The following is an 18,970-nucleotide window of genomic DNA, read 5'->3' on the forward strand; positions in this document are numbered from 1 at the left end:
AATAAATCTCTTTGGTCCTTTGTGAGGACTGAGAATAAATTAATATTTTTATGGACGAAAAAAAATAGGCCAAGAGTCAAATAATCCAAAAATTGTTTTTGTTGTCCTTTATGAATTAAAATGACTATGAAAATGTTTTTTTTATATATATATATATCTTAACCAGGCTGGGGATTTGAGCACTTTAAGCATCGTCATACACCCCCTCACTCCTCCAGGACCCACGTGACTAACATGCATTTATTTCAATCGGACATGTTTTTATTTCAATCGGACATGTTTAAAAAACTAAAGATTACAAGTTGCTTTCTAGGAAATAAAACACCACGCCTTGTAGAAAAATCGTAGTCAAAGAAATAATGATATTTTAGACCGACAAATATTTTCATCTCACTACGTAAAATCACATCAAGCATAAGGTGAAAAGGTTCGGACGTACAAAAATAAATCCTAAAAGACTTTATTGTTAAAATCTTATATTTTTCTTTCATCTCCCAAAAAACAACAAAGAATGTCAGAAATGTCATCATGCCGCGTCCAGCGTGATGCGTCATCATTAATCGACATGTTTTACGTTTAGTAAACACTTTATATCTAAGCACCAAACCGAGAGCGAACAACTTCATGGAGGATCTTGTAAAGGTAAATCGTTTATTTATTTTTATGAGCAAAAGCATTTTAACCAGTCGGAGTTTGGGAGGTTTGCGTGTTTGCTGTCGTTGGTTAGAAATATTAGCTCACCGTTAGCTTGAAGAAGGCGTGTGCTTTATTTCTTTTCGAAGTGCTAGTCTTCTGTAGTCTTCTACGTTTTAGAAACAACCTAAACTAAATTATCATTTTTATTTTCTAACGACCTAGTTAAAAACGATTGCAATAAGAAGTCTAAACTGTCGTCAGTCTTGAGACGCTTGCAGAAATTAATGCAAGTGAGAACATTTAGCAGATGCCAAATGTTTTAACAGACATTTAAAAAGTTGTATGGTCATGTTTAGCTAGCCCACTGCCTCTCAAGGCTTCACGTCTGACAGAGGATTGCTTGCATCAGCAGATTATCCAAACTTTTAACAAAAATCTCGAGATTTTCAGCCAGTTTACCAACTGAATAAATTTGAAATAACGTCCTTGGTGACTAGTTTAATATAGATGGCAAGATTTAGGATGAATGCTGAACAGATTGCTTTTAAATGCTTAATTATTAAAGTAGCTTTATACTGTTCTGTTGTAATGGCAATTATGTCGATAAAAGCGTCAAAGGGCTCTTTGTGTTTGTTTAGGTTCATGGAGGCGGTGGTTACGACTCTGACTTCAGCGATGAAGATGAGGGACAGGGAGAGTCCTCTGATAGAGCTCTTAAAAGGTAACAGAAAAGACTCAAAACGGACTCTTAGAGCCCATGAAGAAGTTGAAAATTAAAGTTTTAAAAATGTTCTGGTTTCTGTCACGCTGTCCCAGCGAAGCTTGGAGTAGACTGTCTACCAGTTATGAGAGCATGCTTTCTGTCAAGACAGAATTGTGTGAGTGATCTGAGTTTGCACCTATCAAGACAACAAAGAGAGATCAGTGTGATTGTGTCACACTCTTGGAGAGAGGTCCATGTTGCTTCCTGCCAAAAGTGTAAATCTTATCGTTCAGTTAAGTCGGTGATTCCAAGTTTTCAGCTTCAAACCCACAAAATAACAACTGTCAAGACACGTGACCCCAGATAACTGATCTGATGCCTAAAACAGGCTAAAAAGCTGAATAATTCAGAGCATAAAGAAAACCACTTCAGCTCATTTTCACTTGTATCTATTTATGACCATTTAGTTGAGGTTTAGTGACAATTATGCTACAATTACTGCTTCAGCAACTGTTTGTCAATATTATTTCATATTTAGTGAAATCTTGCAGTTCTTGCTGACCCACACTGGGGTCCTGCCTAGAGTTCAGCTGATATTTGTTTTTCTATTGCTGATACTGATGCTGATATGTAGGAGACATGATCAGCTGATCGTCGATTTGTACAGGCTGATTTTCATGGCCAATATCTAGACATTTTCCACCTCATTTTCATGCTAAAATGTCACTAATAACATCGGTTGATGCACAAAATTTGAATCAGTTTTTGAACTCTGAATTTAACTAAACTTTGTGCACTGCTCAGTGTTAAAGCCAGACACCTAAATACAGCAGTTTTAGAGTATTTATTATGCAGATGTTATTAGTGAACGTAAAAATACGTTCAAATGTTATTCTGCAACAGCACTGGGCTGGCCGAGAATGGGCCTGACTTTAAATCGACTTTTCTAAGGACAAATATCAGATGATGATGTATAAAAAAAGGTAAATATCGGCTGACAAATATTCTGACTCCAACTCTGGAAACCACTGGGTTAGAGAAACCAAATATCAATCATTGAGTTCCTTGTTTAACTATAAATACACTGTAATGCAAACATATCATTGTGTTACTCATATGAAGGGATATCCAAATTTTATTTTGTCTAAACCACGAAACCGCAATATTTATTATTGTTGACCAAATCTCTCTGCTGTAAGTTTTGTTTATTTACTTATATATTCGGAGCATGAAAGCCACTTGAGGTGAACCATCTTGTTTTCGAGTGGGTCCTCCTTCGATACCATCGATAATGAGAATTTAAAAAAAAGTAACATAAACAAAATTTTCCATGCTAAACATAATAAGAATGGGGAAACGGCAGCAAAACTACAATAAATAAATAATAAATAACCAAAAACCAAAAAGTTCTTGAGTCTCTTTTTAAATTATGTAGCACATCACGTGCTCCATTTAAATATTCATCAAGAGTAAACAGTTTTTGAACAAACACAAGTGCTATTATTAACCATCTTCCCATACATCCAGTAACTTGCACCTTCTGATGACTTTGTCAATAACATTTTATTTGTGGCAGAAAACGTGAGGAGGAAATCCAACAGAAGCCTTTCCAGAGAGATCCGCACTCCAAGGCAGCTCACCGCAGCTTCCACTATGATGAAGTGGACAGGTACCGTTCTGCTGCAGTGAAACGTTGCATCATGCCGTTTCATGTGCAACTCTGGCAGCGCTTCTCCCTCTCTTCTGTCGTTTATTTTAAGAGCTCACTAGCAAAAGGAAGTGGCATTTTGTTTTCAGTCACTTGCATTTTTTTGCTGTTTTAACCAGTGTTTCCTCTGTGGGGGCTGGCTGCCCCGGGGGCAGCGGTTGGCTGTGGCGGCCGGGGTGCTTCTCGTGCCTCCTCTTGCCCAGGCCACTGCTGCCGATAAAGCTGCTCTTGGTGCAGTTGGCTCCTTTGATGGCGTTTCCGTCTTCTTTGTGCCCACAACACCTGTACTCAGCCAGCAGCCCATTCTCTTTTATGTGTGTGTGTGCGCGCGCGTGCGTGAGTTTGCATCTGCTTGGGATGGGATTGAGGGTGGGAGGAGGGAGATACAAAGGGGGATCTCTTATGTGAATCTGTGTGGGAGGGGTGGGAAACCGACTGCTGCCTGTTTGTTTTGAACGCTGTAAAGCGCTTTGAGCTGCATTTGTATGAAAAGCGCTTAATAAATAAATTTGATTTGATAATAAAAAGTTTACTGACAGGAGAAATCTGAAATGATTCAGTTAGATGTTGTTTTTGCTTGTTGTTTGTGTCCACAGAATGAATGAAACTTTAGAAATGATGAAACCCTGACCCTCTCACAGCTACACTTCAACAGCTATGCATTCGCCTGAATACACTGTTGCATTTTTTAAAAGGGATGCTGTCCTCCCTTCCTTATTGTTTTTCAGAGAAGAAGCTAGAAACAGAAGAGCCCACCTAATATCAATGAATGCCGTATCCTTTCTTTAAAACTTTGCCTTCACTTGTATATTACCCATCTTTTTATTATTGATAGTAACACAATCAAAAATCTTATTTTTTTAATAGTTTCTTGACAATAAACTCCAGTTTGAGCGACATAAGAAGTTTGTTGGTGACTACATTTTGTATTACGGAGGACAGATGGCCGACTTCAGACGCTCTGCGTAAGTGATCTGCCTCACAGCTTGAAAATCCATCGTCTGCCGTCTCTGAGGGCCAAATTAATAACAATTTGTTTTCTGTGTGACAACATTTGGATGCATTGTTTTGGTTTTGTTAAACACTTAATTACAACCAATCCATCACTAATTTATTAATTTATCTGTACGCCGAATCTTTTTCATTTGGCTCTTTAATATTTGCTTCAGAGCGAAAGACAAAACGGATCTGGACGTGCTGCGTGAAAACCACCGCTTCCTTTGGAGGGACGAGGACGAGGAGGAGATGACATGGTGATCACATGAAATCAGCTGCTCATTAAGGAGACTTTGATATCAATTTGATTTCAGATTGATCAGTTCTCTTATGAAAAATTGCATTTAGCTTGTGCTCAGTTAAATTAACTGGTTTTTGTGCTGTTTTCAATCTCACTTGAAGGGAAAAAGAACTTGCCAAGAAGTATTACGACAAGCTGTTTAAAGAGTACTGCATAGCTGACCTCAGCAGATACAAGGAAAACAAGGTGAGCTGGTGAATGAAGCAGAGCTCATATAAGGAATAGTTGATCCATAATACAGCAGAACATGCACATGGGTCAGATGCTTGTGTATAAAAACACAGACAAGAGTTAAAACAACTGCATGGTGGTGCTGTTGTTTGCGTTGTTGCCTTGCAGCAAGAAGGTTGCAGGTTTGAACCCCGGCTGTGGTCTTTCTGCATGGAGTTGCATGTTCTCCCACGCATGTATGGGTTTCTTCCGGGTACTCCGGTTTCCCCCACAGATCACAACATGCCCTATAGGTTAAAAAGTATGTCGCTTTGGATAAAAGCGTCTGCCAAATAAATAAACAATAATAAAAAATTTAAAAAATCTCTACACTGCCAGGGAAATGCAGAATGATAATGGAAACTGTGTAAAAAGATTATTCAGTGATGTGGAATAATCAAAAAACCTTCAGTTATTCTAAACAGTCTTTAAAACTTTACTGTGACATCAGTCAGTCAGTAAATTAAAGGCAAGGCAGCTTTATTTTTATGGCTCATTTCATACACAGAGGCAATTAAATATGTTTTCCAATGAGCAAGAATAGCAAGAAGATTAAAAATTAACATGACGGAAAGTACACACAAAAAAAGTTTTGATTTCAAAATTAAAAGAAACGAACAAAGTTAAAAGATGAGCAGCCATTCAAAGGCTAATGAATATGTAAAAGGTTTCAATTTTGATTTAAAAGTTTCTAGAGTTGGGGCACATTTGAGGTCATGAGGAAGCCGATTCCATCTGTGTGCAGCATATTAGCTAAAAGCAGCTTCACTCTGTTTGGTTCTGACCCGAGGTTCTACCAGCTGACCGCTTCCTAAGGATCTCAGAGCCCTGCTGGGCGTATATACCTGAAGGAGATCCGGCATGTATTCTGGCCCCATGCCACTGAGTTATTTATAAACTAGCAGAAGCACTTTTAAGTCGATTCTATAGTTTACTGGTAACCAGTGTAGAGATTTAAGAAGAGGAATGACGTGCTTGGTTCTCTTGGTTCTTGTTAAGACTCTAGCAGCAGCCTTGTGAATAAGCTGCAGTTTCTTCACAGCTTTTTTGGAAATACCAGACGAAAAGACCATTGCAAAAGTCCAGCCTGCTGTAAATGAACACATGAATGAGTTTCTCTAGGTCTTGTCTGGACATGAGACCCCTGAGTCGTGCTATTTGATAGATGTTAAAACGCTGATCTAGTTATAGCCTTATTGTGACCCGTGAAGCTTAAGTCTGAATCAATTATGACACCAAGATTCTAACCTAGGTCTTTGTCTTTATTCCTCTGGAGCTAAGTTGAGCAATAACCTTCATTCTATTCTTATTTCCAAAGACAATAACTTTAGTCTTGTCTTTGTTTAACTGGAGGAAGTTTGATTGCATCCAGTCATTAACTTGCTCTAAACACTGGTAAAGTGAGTCTAGAGAACCACAGTCACTAGGTGATAGAGCAGGTGAGAGCTTCACGTTTCAACTTTTTAACGCATTTAGTGACCAAACAAGAAAACAAAAATAATTAACAGAAAATTCGGTCCGTTACAACATTTATTTTTCAACACATCTTCTCAGATTAATGCTCTGTGCCATTAGTTAACCCTTTGCGTGCCAACTGTGGCACGAGTGCCCGGGGTTGCCGACCCCTGTGATAGAGCAATGTAGATCTGGGTGTCATCTGCATAACCATGATGGGTAAAATTGTTATTGTTTATGACCTGACCCAGGGGGAGCATGTAGAGATTGAAAAGCAGTGGTCCAAGAATTGAGCCTTGGAGGATCCCACATGTCATGGTGATCTGCTTTGATTTGTGATTACCAATAGAAACAACATAACCCCTGTCTTTGAGACATGATCGGAACCAACTTTGGACTGTGCCTGATAGTCCCAACCTTCATCTATAAAGCCCATTTCATACACTTTAATGCAACAATGTGCAGCGAGTAAAATAAAACGCACACAAATAATGAATAACTGCAGAACAAAGGGAGATTCAAAGGAGCATCAATAGGTATTGACAGGAATAACTAATATGAAGGAACCAAAAGAACTGAGTGAGCACCAGAGATAGTAATAGTAAAAATGACTTAATGAAAACATTTTAAACCAAATATCAAAACTAAAGTAATTCTCAGAATTATATACAAATGGAGAACAACTGAAATTTAACTCTGTTTTAATCTGTCTCCATCAGTTTGGATTTCGTTGGCGGACTGAGAACGAAGTTGTCTCTGGGAAAGGTACAACTTGCTCTTATTTTCTGTAGATTCTTTGTTTGAATTATTTTCTTGAATGTGTGCTAAAACTGTGATATTTTCATTTCTATGTCATCTTTATTAAATATATCCCAGACAATTTTAGGTTTATAAATGAGCTTTTAGAGATTTTTTAGACTTTTCCAAAAAATACTCTGAGCTTCCACGCAAAGTTGCAAAGTTATGCTCTGTTATGCTGATTGATATATATACTGTATATGTACTGTGTATATATATATATATATATATATATATATATATATATATATGTGTGTGTGTGTGTGTGTGTGTGTGTGTGTGTGTGTGTGTGTGTGTGTGTGTGTGTATTTTCTGAGTTTTCATTGAATATTTTCCACAACAGAATGACAGTAAAAGTAATATTTTTAGATCTATTTAAGCTTGTTTTTAATTAAGTTTACACTACAATAAGCATCCCATTGAAAAATATCCATTTCATTGCTATTTTTTTATTCTTAATGTAGAAACTAAATTGTGTTTATTCAAAAATGACAACAAATCTATTATAGTAGATATTTAGGGGAGAAAAAAAACTTCACTGACTTGAATCTCTGAAAAAAAAAGCACATTGTTCCTCTTGTCCTCAAAGTTCTGAGAATAATTAATGAAGGCTTCCATTTAATTCTCTCAGGGTTTCTTCCATGTGCTCTAAAAGAGTTTAGCTTGTTTGCATCTGAAACAACAAGTGCAGCACCTTGTCTGTGTTGGAATGGACCTGTCTAATTACTGGGAAACCTGCTTCTGACCAACATGTTTTATGTGACTCTGATTTTTTGATTCGTATCACATCAGACTCCTCACCCTGTAAGAGTCCCCCTGAACACTTTTAGCCCAGAAGTTTATTTTGGCACCATTTTCTCCTCCGTGCTCACCTGTCCACCGAGCTGAGTGACGCTTCTGCTTTGGTGGATTGGGTGTGCGCTCCAAGCGCTTCAGACCTGCGGTAAAGTCCCACCTCCTAGTTCGATTGACAGCAGCTTTCTCAACACAGTTTATGCAAGATTGAAACTGGAATTGGGAGACTGTCAATAATGCGGGACATGTCTCAATTTGCGGGACGTGAGAAAAGTAATGAAAATGCGGGACTGTCCCGCACAATGCGAGAGAGAGCCATGTCAACCAACACAGCCCCACAATGTCCAGAACCTTAATGAAATTCAGGATATATCTTTTTCACCCGAGGGTCCTTGCCAAGAGCAGCTTTTTGACCAACTCCGAGATCTCAGCATCAGATTGTTGAACCCAACCTAAAGTCCATAGACTCCATTTAGTTGCTGGAAGACATGCCGGTGGGATTGAGGAAGTCTTCACCGTACTCCGCTCACTTATCCACTATGGCCTGAGTTGAAGTAATTTGCACACCATTCCCACTATAAAGTGTTGGTAGCGCACTATTTACCCCTCCTGAAGTGCTGAATCATGGACCACAATCAGCTTGAAGCCCTTGTTCCATGGTCTCACCAAACTCTTCCCACACTCAGGTTTTTGCCTCCGCAACCACTTGAGCTGCATTCCACTTGGACTGTCGGGATTTATCAGCTGCCTTTGGAGTCCCAAAGGTCAAAAAAACCCAATAGGACTATTTCTTCAGGTTCAGCATACCTAGCCTCCAGTGTCCACCATTGGGTTCGGAGGCTGCCACCACGACAGGCACCGACGAGCCTGTGGCCACAGCTGTTGACCACATAGACTGGGCTGCATGGTGGTGCAGTGGTTAGCACTGTTGCCTCGCAGCACGAAGGTTGTAGGTTCGAAACTCTGCTGCTGCCTTTCTGCGTGGAGTTGCGTGTTCTCCCCATGCATGTGTGGGTTTCCTCCGGGTACTCCGGTTTCCCCCACATATCACAACATGCCCTATAGGTTATAAATTGTAAGTCGCTTTGGATAAAAGCGTCTGCTAAATGAATAAACATAAACATACATATATATATATATATATATATATATATATATATATATATATATATATATATATATATATATATATATATATATATATGTTTATATATATGTATATATGTTTATATATATGTATATATGTTTATATATATATATATATATATATATATATATATATATATATATGTATATATATATATGTATGTGTGTGTATATATATGTATGTACATGTGTATATATATGTGTGTGTGTGTATATATATATACATATAATATATATATACACACATATATATATATATATATATATATATATATATATATATATATATACACACATTTGTATATATATATATATATGTGTGTATGTATGTATGTGTGTGTGTGTGTAGTGTCTTTTCTTGCTATTGCATGCAACATTAAGCCAATAACTGTTAAGTTTTGTTTTACATATTTTATTTGGATTTTAGAGGTTACAGTGGTTTATTTCAACAGAATACCCAAACAAGTCCAGTAGATGGCGACATAGATGAGGACTCAAATCTCAGTTGAAAAATTACATCTAACTAGTCTTACTTGTACCTGTAAGGTTTCAGTTTGATTCTGAGGTTTAGTTGCATATTTACAATCAATTTTATTAGCTTTCTTTTTGATTTTCTGGTCTATTTTTTTTGTCTTGGTATCCTGGTGGCTTCCTTCCTCAGGTGATTCCACCGTCATCAGATCTGTTCATCCATCCCCTCATCAGATTGTCCATTACTGTTTCTTTACAGCTGAGTAAAAGAAGGTATCAGCCTTGCTTGAGGATTTTTGATTTGCCTGTGTTTACACCACTGCAGCCTCCCAAACATAAAGTGTGTCTGAGAAGGCTGACTAAGCCAATATATTGTTCCAGATTAAGACTGTGTAATCCTAGTCTCTGACAGTTCATCCCCTGTTGCAGAACTGTATGGGAAGCAGGATTAGATGGGTCCAAGGTGCTTCACTTTTAAGTGTCACTTCTATGATTTGTGTGCAGCAATAATTCCCAGAGGGGAAAAACCAGAGTTATTACAGAGAGACTGAACCTGCTCGAGTGAAATCAATACTAATCTCAGTCTGTAAATTATATACAGCCTTCCTATTTAGATGTGGACTCTATACTTACCCAAATTAATACGTGGAATTAGACCTTAGCATTGATTCAGGATGACTTGAGTGAGAGCAAAAATAAGCATTTGGAATGCTAAAATAGCAAACAGCTTGCAGACAACTCCTCATGGTTCACCTGAGTACAAATAATTCAACAAGAACCATTTGTTGTTGGTCCAGGCTCACATGTAATGCATGTCAGATGGCCAGACTGGATTTCTGTTTACAGATGCATTTGAAAGGACTGAACTTTCCCCCATTAACCTCCAGTTATGCTGCATTTCCTTATAAGGCCTAGTGCACTTAAGCTCAACCACAAACATCTTTATGCAAACCATCCTGTTATCATCCCCACTATAAGTGCAATGTAGGCCATGCTGCTCCTCTACATCACCAGAGCGCTGACCTGTCTTTTTATGGCCACAGAGTGATGTGGAACCAAGGAGTGCTCAGTACATAAAGTCTGTCATCTTTAGCCTGTTTAATAAATATTTCTGATTATTTAACAGATTAGATTAAACTTGTTACCTTTTAAAGATAAAATGTGCCTTTTAAAAAAACATAATGTAAAACTATATTGTGCAACGTTTACTGTTTTTCACCTGAACCATTACAGGTAATCACTTCATTATGAAGCTGTGGGTGAAAAACAAACTGACCAATTGCTCCAAGAATCAAATCTGGTTCTATGGTTGATAGCCACTGAAAAACCTGTCCATTTGATATTGTGAAGTGACCATTTTATAGGAACATTTTAAATATTTTTTTTACTTCCAAGTACCACTATGGAGACTTTTCCAATTTAGATTTTCACCAAGGAACGAATTACACAGAGGCTTCCTGTGGAGCCCAGTGAGGGTGGGGGTCTGTATTGCCTTGGCGTGCCCTGGGTGTGGGACTGAGTTTTGAAGGTGATCTGACTTGTATAAAATATATAAATATTACATGCTTATAAATTATTAAATAACATTTATCCCTTTTCAAGCACTTTATTTTAGTTTTCTTGTTTTTTAGTTGACTATTTTCCTGTCCTATCTGTCTCTTATCTTCCTGCATCTCCCCTCAATCCTCTAGAAAAACTGCTGCCTGGCTTCCTCCTTTTCACCTCATGAGTTACTTTTTAACTAAGCAGATCAAAGGGATCTACCTGCTGCAAAAATGCACAGGACGCAGCTACCTGGAGCGCATCAACAGCTAGTGCTCCCTGTCCTCTGCCCTCAAAAGAATCCTCGGCACAGTAGAGTCCATATAAATGATGTAATATAGGTAGAAACTAGATTTTTTTCAGGCTCCCCTTGGGTGTGTAAGTTGACGGCTTCTAGTGGAGCCCGTCACCCTTTTAGGGGAGCCAGGTTCCCCTTAGCTCCTTTGTAATTTGAGCTCTGGTTTTCACAATTTTAAACAACTAATATTTTCCATATATATAATTTTACGCATTGTTAAAAAATGTTATTATTGTCCCCTTTCATTACTTTCCTTTATAAGCATATAAACCCCCTAGCAAGTAATGATGTATAGAGATTGGACTTTTAGCTTCTCTACACTTTCATTTTCTCTACAGATAAATTGTGCTTCTACATAAAAAGCAGTCCTGGTTGCATTTCCAGTAGTCGTGCAAACAACAACTGTCATTTAAAGTGCTAAAAGGCATTGCGTATAATTTCAGAAGGATCGGAAAGATGCAAAAAGTACCAGACCATTGCTTCAGTCTAGGACCTTCTTCATTTTTTATTTTTAAACAGAACTAAAGGTTATCTCACATTAGTAGCAAATCATTCTACAAGTGGTGCTTTTTTAACGATACAAATTTATTAAAAAACATTTAATTAGCTAAAGTGATAAAGAGCTACAAAAATTCAATTTGAAACTAGAAATAAAGGGATAACACTTGTTAAATTCATCTTTTAATATACCTTGATAAGCAGTAAGCACATAACTCACCAGACTTAACCTTTATATCCATAATAAAACCTGCAGATGCTCCACATTAGATTAATATTGAACTACGAGTGCAAACATGTCTGCATTTTGACTTTAGTGGAGTCAGCATCATGCAAAAGCCACACTATCGTCACCGTGGATGTCACGAATATCACCATGTCGATGAGCAGCATGCTGTAACATCTGTGTTTTTTTGATCTTCCTGTTGTCTCCAACAAGAAAAACCAGCTGAATCTGAGATGTTTATTTGTTCTCTACACCCCCGTCCCTTTCTTTTTTTATACTAACTCATCAAGTTCCTTTTTTACATCCTTTATCGGTTGACATCAAGCACACACAACAGGAGTGTTGCAACAGACAACAGGCTGTTGGGGGCTTAAGTGTACCTAATGTTCAGTTTTTAGTTGCAACCCACTTCTTTCCCCTGTTATGCTGGAGCAGATGTTCCGCTGCAGTGGAAGGCATGTGGCGCTTCATTCCAGGTCATGTTGTTCTGTTTTTTTCTCTCTTCTGGTATAAATTGCGAGTTAGTGTTGCTGTCAAGAAGAGGTCAGAGGTTGAAGGTAGTTGAAGCTGAGGTTCCTGTACGTGGACCTCCTGTCAAACAAAATGCAGCATGTTCTAGGCTTATGTAACGTAGCCTGCCTCTCAAAAAAAGGAAAAGAAAAACATGCTCCCTTCTACATTCTTAAAGAGAAGGAATCAGGTTTAGCTGACCTCTGCCTCCACTTTTAGCTGGAGTGTGATATTACTTCAGACTTACAGTATAAGGCATATAATTCTTTTATATTATACTGTAATTTTGTTTATTTGCCGTTGTTTAAAAGATTTCTTTTAAATTTTGTTTTGTATCTTTTTAAACTGGAATCATTGACCACATTACTATAAGATACTTTTGTAAAGGATTTGAATGAATAAGGTTGTTATTAATTAGTTTGCCAACACCATATTGATAATTATACCTTACTGTTTAAGCGCTGAAGCTGTCTGTTCAAAGGGTCAGTCATGACTGCTTTATTAACAATAATTCTCAATTTACCAGAAAATGTGTCATTATCATATTGACAATGTAATCAGTGCCATTATTGCAATTGTTTTAAACCTTTGGTATTATCACGCATGCCTGTTTCCTTAACTACCTACGGTCAGCAGATGAAGATGGTTGTATGCATCCAGCACATTTGATTCTCATCAGAAATTTCAAGTAATGGCTCGTTAGTCAGCACAGCTTAACTCGCCTTGGCACAGTTCTAACCTGGCAAGCCATCCCATGTATGTAAATATACAGTCTGGCCACCACCCATAGATGAAGTCCGGTTATGTGTCAAAATCTACGTCTGTCTTTCTAACTGTTTCCACACGCAGTTGGACAGCGTTTCAATCACAGTGTGACTAGGGATGGGAATTCATACATTTTTATCAATATCAATGCCATTGCCGCTTCTGTCTATCAATCAAATTCCTTATTAATTCCCAAGTAATTCAATAGGTGGCACAAAATTAATTGCACACAGTCTCCTGCATTATAACTGTAGCTTTATTAATGATAAATAATCAATTGTACCTGGTATCATTTGAAAAAATCTTTCTTAATGTTCTTATATGCTCCTTGTGAAGGCAGAGTCATCTTCTTGTACGGTGAAGTTTTGCTGTAGCTTTTGCAAGATTGGCACAATCCCACCACAGGTCTGACTTTAGTCGCTGGAGTCTGCTAGTGTGGAGGTGTGTCTATAAGGCAAATGACGCTAACATGATAGGCAGTGTTAGTTGATTAGTTACCTGCAGTATTACCAGCAGAGGGCGTGCAAACGTCACCACTGCTGCATTGAAATTAACACAACTTTCACTTTAAGTTTGTACACAAATGCTTTTGCATATCTGTAGTGTTTCCTCTCTTGATGAAATTCAGTTCAATTCAGTTCAATTCAAAGTCAAAAGTACTTTAATAATCCCCGAGGGAAATTAGAGTTTCAGTACACACAATTCTGAGATCAGACATACATACATAAACACAGGACAAGAATTGGTGACTGTGGTCATTCGCAACCCGAGTCGCAAATAGCTACTTTGCAAGTATTGTAAGTTGCCCTGTTGTCACCCTTTCTCAAAGTATAACCAAATCTTCTAGCATTTGTGCCGCTTAGGCGCCATGTTTCCTGCTGATTAAATGCATAAGCTACACAACTTGCGTGGTGAAATTGTTCGCGCTGACTGGAATAGATAAGGGAATCATTTGCAAAAATGGCAAACAATTCCTAGGAACTGAAACAGTGGGAAATGGTTCTCAACAAGAGCTGGTTTTCTATTCCCACCCTTAAACGTGACATATTTATTGCTACAGAAAGCAATCAGTGGGGCAGTCTGCCATACACTATTGAAGAAGGAGAAGGTAATGGTGTATGGTGTATATGGGGCTAAGCCCACCCAATATCTTTCTACAGTCATGGATAGGATTGGGAATTGAAAACTGGTTCTTGTTGAGAACCAGTTCCCGTTGTTTCAATTCCTAGGAATCGTTCACCACTTTTGCAAACGATTCCCCTTATCAATTCCAGTCGACACGAATGACGTCACCGCACACGTTGCGTAGCTTATGGAAGCAGGAAACATGGCATCTAAGCGGCACAAACGTTTGGAAGTTTTTTCATATTTTACAAGAAAGCATGACAAAAGGGTAACTTGTAATTGCAAAGTAGATATTTCATTGAGGGGGGTAAGCAGTACGAATATACAAAAGCCTTAGGCACAAAATACGCTACAACTTAAAGTTATTGATTTGTTTTGACCAGCTCTGGACTAGTGAATTTTAATGGAGAAGCAGCGGTGACGTTCCTGTTAAACTAATTAACTAACACTACCTATCATGTTGGCGTCATTTACCTCATGTATACACCTCCACACTAGCAGACTCCAGTGACAAAGGTCTGACCTGTAATGAGATTTTTCCCACTCTTGGGACCACATAGGCCAATGGGCGTTTGCGAACTATGGACCTCGTACATCACCGCGTGCTCCATGAACTGAACTGTATGGCCAGCAGTGAGATGCCCTTTTATCCCTCACGGATGTCCTCTTGTCCCCATGGACTGTGGACGGATGATCCTTGCCCCTTTTGTCCCCTCGTGGAGTCAACTGCCCACCGACCTCCCTCCTTCTACACTACTACCTCCTGCATGGACGAAGACATCATTGCGTACCACCTGCGTGGGTGGCTTCTCCTCGTTATGCGCTTGGGGACTATCCCGTTTCCTATCCTCTTTTGTTTTTGTGCCTGACCAGGATCCAAGACAAAGACCAAAGACAAAGACCAAAGGCATCCAAGGAGACCTACGTTCCTAAGGGACAAATCCATCTGTGCTTCCGACAATCAAGTCGACCGACGTCATGAGAGACGAACCTATCTGTGCTTCCAACGATCGAGCTCTGGCACGATCCCCGAAACCAAAAGGGGGACTGTTGAGGGTCTGCCCTCGTGAGAAATTGCTGCAGCATTTTATCAAAAGACTGTGCCAAAAACGCCCTGAAGCGTAAAGAAATAAGGCATAATTTAGCATCAGCGCCAGCAAACTTCATTTCCCATAAGACTTTGCGCCCGGAAGCAGTGTGATGACGTCACCAAAGCGGAGACGAGAGCACGAGTTCTGCGCATGTGCGAGTTTTCCCGCCAGCCGGAAAAGCTATAAATTATAGCAAAACGACATCGTTCTTTGTTCCTTTGTCCGGCTAACTGGCGGTGAAGGACACGCTCGTTGCACGCTCCAATCAACGTGAGCACGCGGGAGGCCTGGTTGCTGAAGTGGGTCGAGCACAGAACCGCTAAAAAGCAACACAAACCCCCTATCTTCTCTCCTTGTGCTCAACTCCAGCTGATGTGTGAGAAAACGTTCGCTGCTACAATTCCGGACGTGTGAGGACAGAACCTGGCTGGAAAGCAACGGAGAAACCATCTCCTGCAGCGCGAAGAACAAAGGGACGCCTTTGGTTTGCTAACGCAAGAGTTTGATTTTATTTTATCTTCCTCTCCCTTGTCTATCTTCTCCCGTTTTCTCTATAGTTCAGAACAAGCAATAAAACCGCGCTATTGCTTCAAATTATCAGACGGTTTTCTCTCTTTCGTACCAAATACGTCATACAGACTATCTTGAAGTAAGCCGTTTTGTTTGTCATTGTTTAATATCTTAAAATAGTTGTCAGCTGTGGCCAGGCTGACTGACTCTGTGGGATATTAATTTATGATTCATCTTATGTGTTGTCTCTTGATTTCTGTGAAGCGGGTTTAAACCTCTGAAGTGTTTAAGTTACTGTGAAATTTAGTTTAAAGGTAAAAGCTAATTCCTTTTTGTCTGCATCTGAGAGAAGAAAAGTCACAGCTTACAGCTCACATTCCTCCAGCATCACATCACAGCAAGTTACACACACACACACACACACACACACACACACACACACACACACACACACACACACACACACACACACACACACACACACACACACACACACACACACACACCACACACACACACACACACACACATGGTCATCTTGGGTTTCCAGACCCTTTTCCATTTCGATTACCCATATCAGATTGTTACATCACATTATTATTATTCATTGGTTAATTATTCATTTGATAGAATAGGTTGATTTAATAAAGGTTGTTAAATTTCAGTTTTGTGTCAAGCGACTTTGTGTGTGTCGGCTGAAAGTCTCTGCTCTGAAAAGGATTTACAAACTTCAGACAGACTGATAAGAATTATGGATTCAATTTTTCCCCGGTTAAAAAGGGCACGGTGTCCCGTAGTTATCTTTGATATCCAAATTAATTAATAAATCGATAAATATTTCCATATTTACAAATTTATTGAAGAATCCAAAAAGTAAGTAAAAGCTTACAAATTATTCATTTACAAATAACCCCAACACCGCTCTACAAAAGCTACAGCAGCACCACACCGAACAAGAAAATGACTCTGCCTTCACAGGGAGCATAAAGGAGGACATTTGGAAAAATATTTCCAACAGATACAGGCACAATTGATTATTTATCAAAAAGAAACTGACAGTTATAATGCAAGAGCCGTGCGCAATAAGTTTTTTGCCACCTGTTGAACTACTCTGGGATTGATAAGGGATTTGATAAGGAATTAGATTGATAGACAGAATCGACAATGCCATTGATATTGATATAAACTTATCAATTCCCACCCCCTAGTCATGGACGGGTCCTATCGGAACTATCTACGGGTTCCTGATATCAGAGGTTCACTCCACCGGCAGTGACCAGCATGACCCCCCGGATTGAACGAGAACCTCCACACCAAGGGTGCGTAGACTTGGCACGACAGATTGCGTCTGATGCTGTTTATGAATAAACAACTCTCTAGTTAGAACCAAACAACAAATTCTTTTACACCCAGATTTCACAATTTCTTTCAGATAAAAAGAACGGTTGCTACAACATCTAGCTTCCATCACAATGCCTCACATCCACCACACCACCTCTTATTATTCATACCTTGTCATGTATAAATTATTAACTTAGGAAGAAGAATTAAATTCATTTTATAAATTATATACTTGACTCTGTCTGAATTAATACAAAGTGTGTTTATGGTCCCTAAAGAAGTAAAGAACTCTAGAATCTTCTGATTAAACATTCAAAGATCAATCAGATTGATATTTCATATTTTTATGGAATCATCACATCTTATTGGTCATAATTAATATGGATTAATTGCTACACTGTGATTGGCCGGGCCTAAACTTGACTAAGCCAGTGGTAGACCTGCTGAGTCTACAATGGACTTTGTTTAAACTGCTAGTGCTACAGGTTGTCCAGAGTTCTATTCCAAGGCTTCTCATCTCAATGACTAATTTATTGGCAGCTATAAAGAATATTGCAGAAACTCATGTTTGCAGTATGTTGTGGGAGTGACATTTTTGTGCTTGACAATGGTTATCGGTTGGGTTGGCAATCTTGAATCAGGCAAACCCAAAATGTTAATCAGTTGTAAATGCACATCTTTTGTTGACTTTGAGTTTTATTAAAATTGGTGCAGTGTTTGACATTTTGCTTAAACTTCACAAACGCCTACAAAAAGACACTGGCAAGAACATTATCACCCATCCTAATGACCAATTTCAGATGCTGTCAGGTCATGTTGCTTCCATGCTGCTTCTTTTAGTTATATGAAATTGAAACCGACAGTCCATTTTAAAAAGATAAATTTTGTGTTTTGAACGATTTATTTAGTTAGTCCTGTGTTCCCCTGATGGATTGTACTCCATAATCAGGAATAAACCCACTTGGCTCCTTTTTTATCAGCTACATTATAGTTATTGTCTCTTTAAGTGTTGGAGGTGATCGATTTCTGGCCCACAGGTCCAAAGCTTTCAAAGTCCATTACCAGAGACGTACTGTGATGTCTTGTCTGTTTATGTGTGAGTGGAGTGTTTCTCAGATAAGTGACAGCTGTAATGTAGTTAATCTCAGTGGGATGTAATGTAGTTTGGTCAGCAAACTAGAGTAGTGTTAAATGTAAGGTCAGCATTCTCCACAGCATGAAAGACAGACTCAATCTAATCCAGCCGTGTGTTTTCCACTTTTGATTCCACCATTTCAGATGTGTACATGGGCGTATCGAGGCACAGAGCCTCGCCGTTCTGCACATTAGCCGCTCGCACGACTGCAGCATAGGTTGATGAGCGTATCGGGAAGCGTTGTGATTTCCACGACAACCAGAAAACAGTTCAGCATTTTAGGAAATCTGCCCGTGTGCCTTTTTCACTAAAAGTTTGACTATAACATCCATCCTACTGTAAAACCTCTCTTACTCCAGTTAGAAACATTTAATCTTTTGCTCACCAGGTTTACTGGCTTCTCTTTCTCCGAATAGCGGAGTGACACATGGCTTCACATCAGTGTTTCTCACACCTACAGTATAATGGTCATGGAGAACTGTGTCTCACTCTCACTGCAAACAAAGGAGACTGATATCCCAATTAAACAAGGTACATTAACAAAGCTGCTTTAAAACATGTATTAATGTAGGACAACTTTTTATTTAACGTAACACGTAGTACAAATTATTACTATAAGTTGTTCTTTTCAAATTCAGTTTGGTTTACAGATCATCACAACACCCCAGCATTGTGTTTTTAAGTAAGAAATCCCAACACAACACCTTTAA

The 18,970-nt window shown here is 38.8% G+C and overlaps 1 protein-coding gene across 1 annotated transcript in view; it reads left to right on the plus strand.

Moving 5' to 3' along the window:
* Window positions 1-497: 497 nt before the first annotated feature.
* Window positions 498-18,970, plus strand: part of fra10ac1 (FRA10A associated CGG repeat 1) — a 29,648-nt gene continuing 11,175 nt past the window's right edge. The window contains exons 1-8 of the mRNA XM_015963149.3: window positions 498-642; window positions 1,275-1,357; window positions 2,916-3,008; window positions 3,776-3,821; window positions 3,936-4,012; window positions 4,217-4,300; window positions 4,446-4,530; window positions 6,729-6,774. Of these exons, the coding sequence (XP_015818635.3) occupies window positions 625-642; window positions 1,275-1,357; window positions 2,916-3,008; window positions 3,776-3,821; window positions 3,936-4,012; window positions 4,217-4,300; window positions 4,446-4,530; window positions 6,729-6,774 (532 nt within the window). The 5' untranslated portion in view covers window positions 498-624. The remainder of the gene's footprint in view (window positions 643-1,274; window positions 1,358-2,915; window positions 3,009-3,775; window positions 3,822-3,935; window positions 4,013-4,216; window positions 4,301-4,445; window positions 4,531-6,728; window positions 6,775-18,970) is intronic.

The sequence above is a fragment of the Nothobranchius furzeri genome, chromosome 16 (genome assembly GCF_043380555.1).
Source record: "Nothobranchius furzeri strain GRZ-AD chromosome 16, NfurGRZ-RIMD1, whole genome shotgun sequence".
Classification (NCBI taxonomy): domain Eukaryota; kingdom Metazoa; phylum Chordata; class Actinopteri; order Cyprinodontiformes; family Nothobranchiidae; genus Nothobranchius; species Nothobranchius furzeri.